The sequence below is a fragment of the Phascolarctos cinereus genome, unplaced genomic scaffold, assembly GCF_003287225.1.
Source record: "Phascolarctos cinereus isolate Bilbo 61053 unplaced genomic scaffold, phaCin_HiC Scaffold_726;HRSCAF=1367, whole genome shotgun sequence".
Lineage (NCBI taxonomy): Eukaryota > Metazoa > Chordata > Mammalia > Diprotodontia > Phascolarctidae > Phascolarctos > Phascolarctos cinereus.
The window spans coordinates 352,363,431-352,377,060 of record NW_027556098.1 but is presented as its reverse complement, the minus strand read 5'-3'; the positions used below and the strand labels follow the sequence as shown (position 1 = coordinate 352,377,060).

The 13,630-nt window shown below is 37.9% G+C and overlaps 1 protein-coding gene across 1 annotated transcript; it reads right to left on the bottom strand.

Moving 5' to 3' along the window:
* Positions 1 to 10,095: 10,095 nt before the first annotated feature.
* Positions 10,096 to 11,043, bottom strand: LOC110200498 (olfactory receptor 52H1-like). Its single transcript, XM_020975882.1, is given in 1 exon segment — positions 10,096 to 11,043. A coding segment is annotated over 1 exon segment (948 nt).
* Positions 11,044 to 13,630: the final 2,587 nt, after the last annotated feature.

Sequence of the window (13,630 nt, the reverse complement as noted above, 5' to 3'; positions counted from 1 at the left end):
CAGCTAATATAAAGGTAGTGATCACAGCTCATAGGAACATCTTTCAAACTACAGAATATTGATAGTAACTGATTGACAATAATGATAATGCTTAAATCAGAAGCTCCCTGTAAGGACATCTGTATTGGGTCAGATTTTTTAAAGATACCTTGTTTCTGAAAATGTCTTGACTTTAGTATTTGGTAAAAAGATATCCAAGAGCCAGGTAATCCATAGGTCATAGGGAGCAGAAAAAAGCTATAGAATGAGTACTAGATTGTTATGATTACCTGTAGCAATCATCACAGTATGAGAATAAATTAATGACATTGACTGATTTCTCTTTTTCTCAAATATCTATTTTTCTTTTTGAAAAACTCTAATAGACTATGAAGTGGTGAGTACAATGGAAACATTCTTATACCAGGAATCAAGAGAATTTAGTTTTAGTCCTGGCTCTGCTACTAATTTGCTATATGAAAGTCACTAGAATCTAGGGATCCTACCAGCTCTAACCTGCCATGATTTCACTATGCAGAAACAAATTTTACTCTCCCAGCAACCTTTCCAGCTAATTGAGTGAGCTGGAAAAGGAGGGAGGGATAGGAATAAAGATAGGGATAGGAAAACTGAAAGGGGGAGGAAGAACCAGAAGGAGGAGAGGGAGGGAAGGGGAGAGAGACAGAGAGAGAGACAGAGACAGAGAGAGAGACAGAGACAGAAAGACAGAGGCAGAGAGACAGAGATAAGAGGAAGAGGAGGAGGAGGGAGTGGTGGTAGTGGTGGTGATTACCTGAGCCCTTCTAAGGATAAAGAGGAAGGGCTACCTGCTGTCTGTTGCATCAGGACCTGGACTGAAAGAGTGGGCCTCTCAGTATCTCATTCTTAGGAGGGGTAAGAAGTGATTATATCCCTTGGAAGAAGCCCATATATCTTGGGTAGTAGCAACAAAGGTCAGCAGCTAACCAATTCCTACTCCCTTCTTTCTGTGTTGCCAAGAGCCAGAGGGTGTTCTTTGACTGTCTGGATATATCTGAGCATCTTTGAAGTGGTCAGGCAAAACAAAATGAAATGAATTAATTTTTCATTGAAAATGGGATTGTATTTGTGATTTCACCAGTGTAGAGTATTCCCTGTAAGGAACTTCCTATATGAATACACACAGTCCCCCTCTCTACAACTTACAGTCTTACAGAAGCCTGGAGGTGCTTAGAGGTAAAATGACTTGTCCAAGTTCTTACAGACTATGTGTCAGAAGTGGGACTTTATCTCAGGCTTCAAGGCTGGGATATGCTGCCTCTAGCTTCTCATTAATACAGCCTTATTTTCCTCCCCTTACATTTCTCTCTCCTCCAGCCCTTGGGAAGAGGCTGCAGCAGGAAAGATTCAGGATAGAACATAATTCTGTAACCTCACAGGTGAAAAGGACTTCAGAGACCATTGAGGCCAACTTATACCTACACAGAATATCCTCTTCAACACTTCCAAAACTGGTTATCCAGCCTTCACTTGAAGACCTTAGGTAATAATGATCCCGTCATGTCTAGAGGCAAATGAAGAACTTCCTATTATTTTTACTTGAGAATGAGGCATATGGTTGAGAGACCAACACAGACACACTCAACCACCACCACCATTTTATTAAGCATTTACTATGTGCAAGGTACTAAACAGACAACACAATGAAACAAATGAATCATCCCCTCTAGGAACTCGCATTCTGCTGGGGGGCAGGTGGATATAATGTGTATATTCAGAAGCATATGCACATTTATATAATAATGCACTGATATGCTTACCTATATATTAAACATACACCTAAATAATACTAGCATCCTCCCACATGAAACCATTCATGCATTTACAATAACATGCATAAACACAGATACAATGTGAGTATTTCCCATTATCAGAAGTGTTTAAGTACAGTCTTGATGGCCACCTTGCAGAAATATAGAGAAAATTACCATACCATGCTGAAGGGTAAATTTGATTACCTTTACTATGCTGACTTCCTTCCAGAGTCTATGGTTCTATTTTTCATAATTTTAACATTCAAAATGAAAAAGCAGATGACATTGCCTTCTAATAACTCATCTCTTTCCTTGATTCTATAGACAGGCATCAATAATCCATGTTCCACCAACAGAATACAACAGAATAGCCATTTTCTGGACCTTGTCGTTATGGTGCTACTACCATCCTCTTCTAGCCCTTTCCTTACCTAGCACATCTTTTACAATATTTGACATGCCTTTGAATCACCAGTCGCCAGACACTTTGCATAACATCCAATATATTAGCAATTCTTTTGGATTTCAAATAGTGGGGATTTCAGCAAATATAGGGGGCTAAATCAAGGAAGCCTAGGATTATCAGAAACCTGCAGCATGAAACTTGGAAGATACCAGTAGCACTCAGACTGGGACACCCCAGGGTCTGAGGTCCCTAGTACTTTGTTCTAAGATGCCATGAAGGTCCTGAAGATATTCTATTCTGAACCTCAAACATCCAGTGAGGACTAATTCTGGGAGGTAGAGAGTCAGCTCTGGAATCCAGGTGACCCAGGTAAAGAGCAAACAGGATTGACCACTCCACCCAGAAATGCATCAGGATGTACAGCCTGAATTGTTACAAATCCCCAGTTCAGTAACTAATTGAAGAAATGCGGAAACTGAAGAAAACAGCGACCACTATAAAGAATTATTGTAGATCCAGAGATCTAGAGATATCCAAAATTCAAACCCAGAAGCAAAAGTAATGCAAACAGAAACTCAAAAGAAAAAAAAAACAGATTTCCACAAAGACGACATGAATACCTAGAATAAATGAAGCAAAGAATAACAGAGGGGATTAAAACTCTGAAGGAAAAATTTGGAAGGAGAATAAATAACTTAGAACAAAAAGTGGTAACCTTATCCAAGAAATGGTATCCCTGAAAACTGGAATAAACCAAACAGAAATCAATGAATCCATGAAATAGCAAGAAATATTAGAAAATAAATCAAAATATTTAAAAAAATGGGAAAACATAAGATATCTGATATAAAAAAAATGAATGACCTGGAAAACAAATCAAAGAAAGACCACTTAAGAATATTTGCAATCCCTCAAACATGATTTTTAAAAAGTCTGGACACTATAGTTCAAGAAATAATAAATGAAAACTGCCCAGATCTATAAGAACCAGAAAGCAAAATGAAGATAGAAAGAATTCACTGATCACCTTTTGGAAGAAACCTCAAAAGAAAAAGGACTAGAAATTCCATAGCCAAAATCCAGGGCTTCCACATCAAAGAAAAATTACTGCAAACAACTTGAAAGAATGAAGTCACACACCAAGGACCCACCAACAAGATTACATAAGACCTGACAGTTTCTACTATAATTGAGAGATTTTGGAATTCTATCTTTTGCCCAAATGCCAAATATGTTTGCTTAGAACTAAGATTAATTTACCCTACAGAGCTGACTATATTTTTATAGGGAAAAGATGAACCTTTACTGGAATATAGAACTTTCAAGAATTGCTGATGAAAAAAAAATCAGAGCTACATAGAAGCATTGCAATGCAATATTCAGGACAGTGTGTACTATCTTGAAAGGATTATTTTGGTTGATCCACTGTGAACATATATCTCTTTTTGTGAGTGAAAATTGAAAATAATGATTTATTTTTATACTCTTTTGAAAAAGAAATATTGGAATCTATATTAAGAAGAATCCTACTTTGCCTTCTGTCATTCCTTTCCCTAGCATTTTTTCCTCTTTAAGTGTTTCTATTTCATATATTATATAACCATTTCTCTTCTCCACTTCCCAACATATAACAAAATCATGATATGTTAAAACTGGAAGGGAAATTAGAGCTCCTTTAGTCCAGAAATAAAGCCTAGAATTCAAAAGTTTTTATGACTATTTAACTATTTAGAACAAGTAGAATCAAGTAGTTTAATAAAATAATAAATTTAAGTATGATTCATAATTAAAAGAAAATAAGAAGAGACATACACAGAAGTGCTCATAAACTGTTCTTTTTTGCACCAATCTAAATAAATTGTTCTTCTCACCTCCATGCCCTAGTCTGAGTCTGGGGTTGAGAGAGGACTGGGCAGAGGCTAAACCCACTCTCAGAGCTCCCTCAACTCAATTACTGCTCAACTACTCGTTTCTGTCTCACTACAGTTTTTCTGCCATTTCCTTGAGCCATTTAAAGTGTACTGTTCTTGCCCTCAAGCTCCCTGGACCTACCTTCTCTCCCTGTAGTGTTCACCTATTTTGAATCCCTCAGGTAATTGCATTTTCTCTTTTTCAATTCTGAGAAAGATCAAAGCTCATTCCCACTTTTCAAAATGATAGGAATGACTGTTTAATTTTTGTCTTTGCATGACACACAATTGACAATAAATGCTTGTTAGGCTGTATTGAATTGAATTAACTGTATTGACCTGATAGTTGGAGTTCACAGAGAAATGAAGACAGAGGGGAAAAAAAGGAACTTTCAAGTTCTGAATCCAATAGAGAACAAAGAATATGAAATAAAATTTTATTCAGTTTCTATTGGATAAACTTGAAACCCACACAGCTTGGATTCCAAGTCAGGCACTTGTAGGCTGCCCCCTCCTACCCTCCTTTTTTTTAAAAATGTACCTATTCTCCCTGATTCTCTAAATCTTTGACTAGGTAAATAAAACTATTCCATGGATGTTCTCAGATCATGGGGCACTGCTGAAGTAACCGAGTTGAGAAGAACTGCTTTGCAGACCTGTCTGACTTCAAATGGAAATTCCCTGCTGTTTCCTAGGTTCTCAGTTTCTTGTGATTCCATAGTATGGCTCATCCAGTCCTCCTCTATTTAGTACTAAAATGCCTGGTTGAACTTATTCAAGAAATCCAATCAGTGCAAGCTTTCATTGTCCCTCTTCTTTGCCTCAGGGAATCTCTAGCTCTAACTTTTTCCCCTTCCCTCCCATCTCAGAGAAGAGTTTCCTACATCTATATTGCCAAGGTGAAATGTCACCCCTACTCCTACAGACATTTTGAGTTCTTATCCCTATTCATTCTCATTCCTCCAGATTCTACCAGGACTTCATACCCATACTTAAAGCCACAGGCCTCACATACCTTACCTCCTTTGAAACATCATTCACTTGACCAAAATGACATTTATGAAACACTTTAAAGTTTTCAAATTACTTTACATACATTATTTCATCTTTCCCACAAAACAACACTGTGATATTATTGCTCTATTTGTTATCACCCTCATTTTCCAGAGAAGGAAACTGAGATTCAGAGAAATGGAATAATTTGCTCATGTTTGATATCAGAAGTGGGATTTGACTCCAGAGGTAGACTGATTTCTTACTCTTATTTTAGCACTTCATCCATGAGGACACATTGCCTCCTCTCTTGTTGATACCACTACATCTTCTCAGTCACTTTAGCTTGAAGGCACAGTCATCTTTGACTCTTTCCTCTCTTACCACACCCAATCATTTACCTTGTCCAGATAATCTGTATCTTTCCATTCCTACAGGAACAATACTTCTCTGCCTAGTCAAATCCTACCCACTGTCCAAGGCTGAGTTATGTCTTACTCCCTCTAGGAAGCTTTTTTTGCTGATCTCTCCTCCTACTTCATGGGCAGATGTTCTCTGCCTTGCAATGTAAGTACATTTAATCTTTACCTTGTAGTGTTCACCAATTGTGTCATAGATGTGACCTTTCTCTACAACCAAGAAGAAGTGTCTTAAGGTCAAACTGGGGACTAACACTGAAATTGTCCACAACATCTGATAGAGTGCTGTGCTTGGAGCCAGGAAAAATCACACCCCCCACCTGCTTCATAGTACTTTATTTTTTCCAATACATGTAAAGATAGTTTTCAACATTAACTTTCATAAGATTTTGAGTTCCAAATCTTTTTTCTCCTTCCATCCCCTACTTCCTCTCCTGTCTTCTCTCTTTCCCCAAGACGGCAAGCAATCTGTACAATTATATTAAACATATTTTCACGATTGTCATGTTGTGAAAGGAGAATCAGATCAAAAGGGAAAAACCATGATAAAGAAAAAAAAATAAAGAGAAAATAGTATGCTTCGATCTGCATTCAGACTCCACAGTTCTTTTTCTGGATGTGGATAATCTTTTCCATCATGAGTCTTTTGGAATTGTCTTTAGATCATTCTATTGTTGTGAAGAGCTAAATTGATCAAAGTTGATCATCGTACAATGTCACTATTACTGTGTGTAATATTATCCTGCTTCTGCTCACTTCACTCAGAATCAATCAATCAAGTCTTTCCTGGTTTTTCTAAAATCTGCCTGCTCATCATTTCTTACAGCACAATAGTGTTCCGTTACATTCATATGCCACAACTTGCTCAGCCATTCCCTGGTGGATGGGCATCCCCTCTATTTCCAATTCTTGGCCACCACAAAAAGAGCTGCTATAAATATGGTGATACATGTGGGTCCTTTTCCATTTTTTTAATGATCGTTTTGTGATACAGACCTGGTAGCGCTATTGCTGGGTCAAAGGTTATGCGTAGTTTCATAACCTTTTGGTTATAGTTCCAAATTGTTCTACAGAATGGTTGGATCAGTTCACAATTCCACTAAGAAGGCATTAGTTTTCCAATTTTCTCACATCCTCTCCAACATTTATCATTTTCCTTTTTTGTCATATTAGCTAATCAGATAGGTGGGAGGTGGTACCTCGGAGTTGTTTTAATTTGCATTTCTCTAATCAATAGTGATTTAGAAGGGGCAGCTAGGTGGCGCAATGGATAGAGCACGGGCCCTGGATTCAGGATGGACCTGAATTCAAATCCGGCCTCAGACACATAACACTTATTAGCTGTGTGACCCTGGGCAAGTCACTTAACCCCACTGCCTAACCAAAATAAGAGTGATTTAGAGCATTTTTATCCATGTGAATATAGATAGCTTTAATGTCTTCATCTGAAAACTGCCTGTTCATAAACTTTGACCTTTTATCAGTTGGAGAATGACTTGTATTCTTATACATTTGACACAGTTCTCTATATATTTTAGAAATGAGGCCTTTATCAGAAATACTGGCAGTAAAAATTGTTTCCCAGATTTCTGCTTTGTTTCTAATCTTGGTTGTACTGGTTTTGTTTGTGCAAACCCCTTTTAATTTAATTTAATTTAAATTATCCATTTTGCATTTCATAATGTTCTCTATGTCTTATTTGGTCACAAATTCTCAGGAAGACTCATTTTCCTGAGTTCGAATCTGACCTTGCCACCACCATGAGCTAATTTCCCCCCATTCAATTTTAGACTGCAGAATTAACAGGATTATAGTACTGAGAGCTGCATAAGGACTTAAATATCTTGTCCAATAGCCTTATTTTATAAAGAGATGTCCAGAGAATTGAATTGGTTTGTCCAAAGTCACAGGGTAACAAAGTAGAGATTCAAACCCAGATTCTCTGAATCCAACTATCCTCTACTCTCTTCAAAACTGCTTTCTCTCCCTTTCTCCCTTTCACTCATTCCTTTTCTCTAACTTTTTAAAATCTGCTTTCAAAGCCCCTGTAGCACAAACCCGAAAAGGATGGCATTATCACTTGTTTCCAAGGTTCCTCACCATTTGTATTTCAGCACTCAATTCCTTATTTATTTTTAGTTTTCAACATTCACTCCCATAAGATTTTGAATTCTAAATTTTCTCCCCCTTCCTCCCCTACCCCTCCCCAAGACAGTATGCAATCTGATATAGGCATACATATACATTCATATTATTTTCACAGTAGTCATGTTGTAAAGAAAAATTAAAACAATTCTGAGATTCCACTTCACACTCCTCAGATTGGCAAAGCTGACAAAAACAGAAACAAAACAAAAACAAAAACAAAAAAAATGACAAATGCTGGAGGGACTGTGGGAAAACAGGTACTTCAATGTACTATTGGTGAAGCTGTGAATCACAGTTCCAGAAGACCCATGATGAAACAGGCTACTCACCTACTAATAGATGATGGATTCAGAATACACAGATTGAGAACTTTTTGGGGGACATAGACAATATGGGAATTCATTTTGTTTGGCTAGGGCTTGGTTTTTTGTTTGTTTTGTTTTTGCTTTCTTAGTAGGAAAATAGAATGAGAAGGGGAAAAGTGGGTCTTCATTTAAAAAAAAAATGAAAAACCTCTTTTTGTTATCCTTGGTTTTTCTTACTAGGTCAAACTGGCTCTGAATTTTACTATATTTTATAATATTTTTCAGAACCATACATACTTTTGTACTCATTTTGTATTATCGGTCCTTACTTATATCATCTGTAGGTGGTCTTTGTTTCATTCAAGTTGGCTGGTGACTTCCCTGTGTATCCGCATTAACTGTCTCTTTAAGCTCATTTTTTTTCCTTATCAGAATTGGGTAGACAGTCAAGTATGAATTTGTTTCTTTCAAGTCTCAGTTAAAGTCCCATATCCTACAATAAGTTTTTCCTGTTCTCCGTCAGTGCTACTGCTTTCCCTCTATTGATTATCTCCAATTTATGCTTGTTCACAGCCATTTTCATATTGTCCTCCTCCCTCCCACCATTTACTGTGAGACCCTTGAAGGTAGGGTCTACCTTTTGCCTTTCCTTGAATCCCTAGAACTTAGCAAAACATTTAGTATATAGTACACACCTAATAAATATTTGTTGACTATCACTACAGAATGTAAGTACTTTTCTGTCATGCCCTGGTGAATTGGAGTGTCATCCATTCACAATCACTACTTTTGGTACTTTTTGGAGCTGATTTTTATAACATCCTTCTTATTGCTTCCGGACAGGCACAGTGGCTAATTACTGGTTTAAGAGGTACCCTATGATAATATGAATAGAGACTAATAATAATAGCTTCTATACATATGTATCACTTTAAGGTTTCAAAAGCTTTTTAAATTTGTTAACTCATCAGATCCTCACAACAATTCTGTGAGGTGGGTGCTACTATGCCTATTTCGAAGATAAGGAAACTGAGGCAGAGAGAGGTTAAGTGATTTGCCCCACAAAAAACAGTGTCTGAAATAGGATTTGAACTTGGGTTTTCATAATTCTAAATCCCACTCTCTATTCACTGGACCGCCTAGTGGCCTCAATAGAGATAGATTTGGGGCCAGAAGACTGAGGTTTGAATCAGACACTTGGTAGATATGTAACCACGTCAAGACATGTAACTTCTCTGGACTTCATCTGTAAATGAGTGGGTTGGAATCTAGGAAGCTTAGTCCCTTCCAGCTTTAAACCTTGATCCAGTTATGATCCCAAAATGCCATAGCCCATGAGGGGAAATGAAATTTTCTTACATAAATGGGAATACCAAATACTTCTTTTATTTTTGAGCTACTGCTCTATTTGTGGACCTGAATCTCAATTTTTTGGCATTTACAGTGACAGAATTAGCAGGGGGCCTCAAGGCAAAGACTCTTGGATGGAGTCTGGGTGAACAAATCTCCAACTGGGAAGTGTCTAGAGTCCTATTTTAGTGTCTGGGTTCTCAGTCTCTGAAACTAAAGACCAACTGACTATAGCTTCACATTTCATTCAAATAATATAAATATACCTCTAATATGTAATGTTGTGCCTGGGTTGTCTTTCACTTTTCTGCTCTGGCTGCTAATTTATCCCAAAATCACCTGTCTGGAAAACACTTATTTCTAAATGGTAGGGAAAAGAGACAGGCTGTCCTAATCACTTCTTTTGATTTCAGTAAGCCACAAGTTCACAATACACACCACTCGAGCAAATAGGCTTTCTCTCTCTCTCTCTCCCTCTCTCTCTCTCTCTCTCTCTCTCTCTCTCTCTCTCTCTCTCTCTCTCTCTCTCTCTCTCTCTCTCTCTCTCTCTCTCTCTCCCCCCTGTTCACAAGCATTCTTAATTTTCTCCCTGAGAATAACTCATCTTTCCTAACTTCCTTTTTATTTCTTTTCCTACCTCTATTCTGTTCATTCCTTGTACGAGAGTTAGACTCCTAAATTTCATAGAGAAAGGGAGCAACTTATGTTTCTGCCTTCCTCTTCATAAGGAAGATGTCACAAAATGATATTTTTTCTTAAAGGTTCACCTCATCTCTTCCTAGTAGTCAGATGTCACTGTGTCCCCTTTGGAGAAAATAGGAGAAGAATCTTATCACGAATTTGCTTGGTCTTCACTCCATAGACAATGGGGTTGAGAGCTGGAGGAACAGCGACATAGAAGTTTGCAAATAGGATGAGGAAATGACGTGGGACTTTGTGTCCAAAACGATGGACAAGGATGGAGAAGAAGAGTGGAGTATAGAACATGAGGATGACACAGATGTGGGATCCACAGGTTCCAAGAGCCTTCTGGCGGGCACCATGAGAAGGAAGGCGGAATACAGCATTCAGTATAATGGTGTAAGAGACAACAATAAGGACAAGGTTAGAGAGCACAGTCATAACAGGCACAGCAAAACCATACCAGATGTTGATGGAGATGTCAGCACAGGAGAGTCAGGCCACACCTATGTGTTCACAGTATGTGTGGGGGATGATGCGTGTCTGACAGAAGGGCAGTCGCTTTACCAAGAACACATCTGGCAAGATGACACAGGAGCTCCTGGTGATGATTCCCACCATAATCTTGATGATGACCTGCTTGGTCAAGATGGTGGTATATCTCAGTGGGGAGCATATGGCCACATAGCGGTCATATGCCATGGCCAGTAGTATGGCAGAATCCATAGCAGAGCTGAAATGGAGGAAGAACATCTGGGTGAGGCAGCCTGAGAAGGTGATTTTCTTGTCACCAAACCACAAGTTACTGAGCAGTTTGGGCACTGTGGTAGATGACAGAATCAGGTCAGTTTGGGCCAGCATGGAAAGGAAAAGGAACATGGGCTCATGGAGGCTGTGCTCCACAGCAATGAGGTACAGCAGGACACAGTTACCGGCAATGGCCACGAGGTAGATAGCACAGAAAGGAATCGCGATCCAGATGTGGAACTCCTCAAGCCCTGGGATCCCCACTAGGGTAAAGGAGCTGGGGTTGTGGCTGCTTAGGTTGAATGTGGCCATGAGGTCTCCTGAACAGGTGATTCTTGGGCCCTGGAGAGAAGCCAAATGCCATAATTAACTGCCAGAGTTGCACTGCACTGAGTAATGTGCCAATGTCAAATTTTCTGTGTGCTTTGAGGGCTCTTCCATAGTGCAAAGATTCTGCAGGGTGTGATATACTGAAGAACTAACACCTCAGTGTTAACCTGGGCACTTTGCAGGAGGAGAATAGACAGAAGATATCTTGTGTCCCAGCAGAAGAAGAGTATGCTAAATAAAGTAAGGAGAGTTATTTCTACACACATGAAATATATATATGTATACATACACATTTGTATCTGTAATATATATATATAAATGATATTTAGACATAATTATTTGTACATATGTGTATTGATGTATATAAAATGCCATTCACACAATATATACCTAAATCAGTATACTATAAGCATGTATGTATACAAATAAACTTCATATAAAAAGTGCTATTCACATTCAAATATATACACATAGATATACGTGTATATATTGTGCTATTCGTACACTTTATAGTTTAGAAACTTTAGAAACTTTTCTTAAAGCAACTCTTGAGGTAGATAATACAAAGTGTTATAATCCCACTTTATAGACAAGGGTCTTGGATTCAGAAATATTAAGTAATTGACCTGTAGTGACAAAACTAATTAATTTGAGAACCCAGATCTTGTGACCTGGCCAGCACTCTTTGCATGAAATGGCAGACAATCAGACACTTAAATCCTTAGCAATACTGCCTTGGTGATCCTTGACCTTAGAAGAAGCTGTACATTTTTCAAATGTGTCCTGATCTGTAGAGTACTGAATATTATAGCAAATGGCCTATTGTATAAGAATGGTGTGATTCATTTGAGGATAGACATATCATTGGTATTGGGAGCTACTAATTAGGGACTTCCTCTATCAATGAAGATTAACATCTTCTCTGATATCTGTAGCATTAGAGTTGATTGGGGATGCTTAATGGTTAAGAGACTTTCTCAGGGGCACACAGTATATTTCAGACGTTGACTTGAACCCAAGTCTTTCTGATTTTTAAGTTAGCTCTCTATCCACTATACTATGTTGCCTCTGATTTCTATTCAAGGGGAAATGATAATTGATCAATATAATAGTCATGTCATCAACATGCTGGAAGGGATCCATGTTTCACTGAGGAATCTAGGACATTCCATATCTGAACGGGAGTCCTGTCTAATTCAACCCTAAAAAGTGGTCATGTCATGTCCACTTACAACAACAGGATTGTAGATTTCGAGCTAGAAGAGACCTTAGAAATCATGTAATCCAACCTCCATAGTTTACACATGAGAAAACTACTTCCCAGAGAGGTTGACTTGTTGAAGGTCACACAGGTTGTGGGAGAGCCTTCTGCTGCCAAGCCTGGCCTTCTTCCTAGTATACTGCAAGCAGTGCCTCATTACTTCTAAATGGCAGCCCAAGTTATGTCTGAATAATTCTGTTAGAAAGTTTCCCTTATGTAGAACCAAAATATGCCCCCTTGTAACTTTCTCCCATTGGTGAGAGTTCCTATCTGTGGGGCCAAGTTGAATAATGTGCATGCATCCCTATTGTACTTGCCAACTTTCTGGAGCTTTGAAGACAGTGACCAAATCACTCCTAAATTTTATTTCATCTGGACTACATATCTTTCCTTTCTTGGAGCAGTTTTCATCTAGCCTAGTCTCCATTTCCCACACCATCTAGGTTATCATTTTATGGAGATAATTTGAAAATATGACAACCTTAATGAAGCCAAAAACTAGCACAGAGTACAGTGAGGTGATCACCCTTCTTGCTCCAGACAGTCATATCTATGTATGTAGCCTAAGAAAGCATAAAGCTTTTTAATTTTTGAGTCACATTATTGAATTATCTTGAGTTTATGCCCATTATAAGGCCAAATTCATTTGTGTTTGTTAAATATTATATGACTTGCTATCTAGGCATGAACCACCCCATCTCTCAACCCCTATGCTGTACCTATATAATTAATATTTTTGAAGCCCAGTTTAAAACTTAACACTGATGCATATAAAATTTTTGGCCAATAATTTCAATCTAAAATAAAAAGTAGGGGGAGAATATAAACCATAGGTAAAGATACCGACTGGCCACATATTGACTAAGAAAACCACAAGTTAACCTTACTAATGTTTTATAATATTTTTATTTGTTTTCCTGAATATTTATAAATTAAACACTTGGGACTGTAGTGAGCCACACACAGTCCAGTTTTCTCATTTTTTTGATTAGGAAACTGAGAGGCAGGGAAATCAAATGACTGTTCTAGGTTGCATAAATAGTTTATATGGGTTGGTCCTGGGGTAATTTGTTTCTTTTTTTTAAAAAGTCATTCAAACAAGTGACCTGGAAGATAGATCTAGGAGAGAGAATTTAAAAATCATTAAACTACCTGAAAGCCATGATTAAAAAAAGCCTAAAAAATTATACAGAATGAATATAGTTAATTGAGGATTACAGTTAATTTCTGTTTAACTGGATTGGTTCCTTTCTTCCACAATGCAGTCTTTCCTTAAATAGCTAGAGAGGAAGAAAAAAAAAAAGAAAC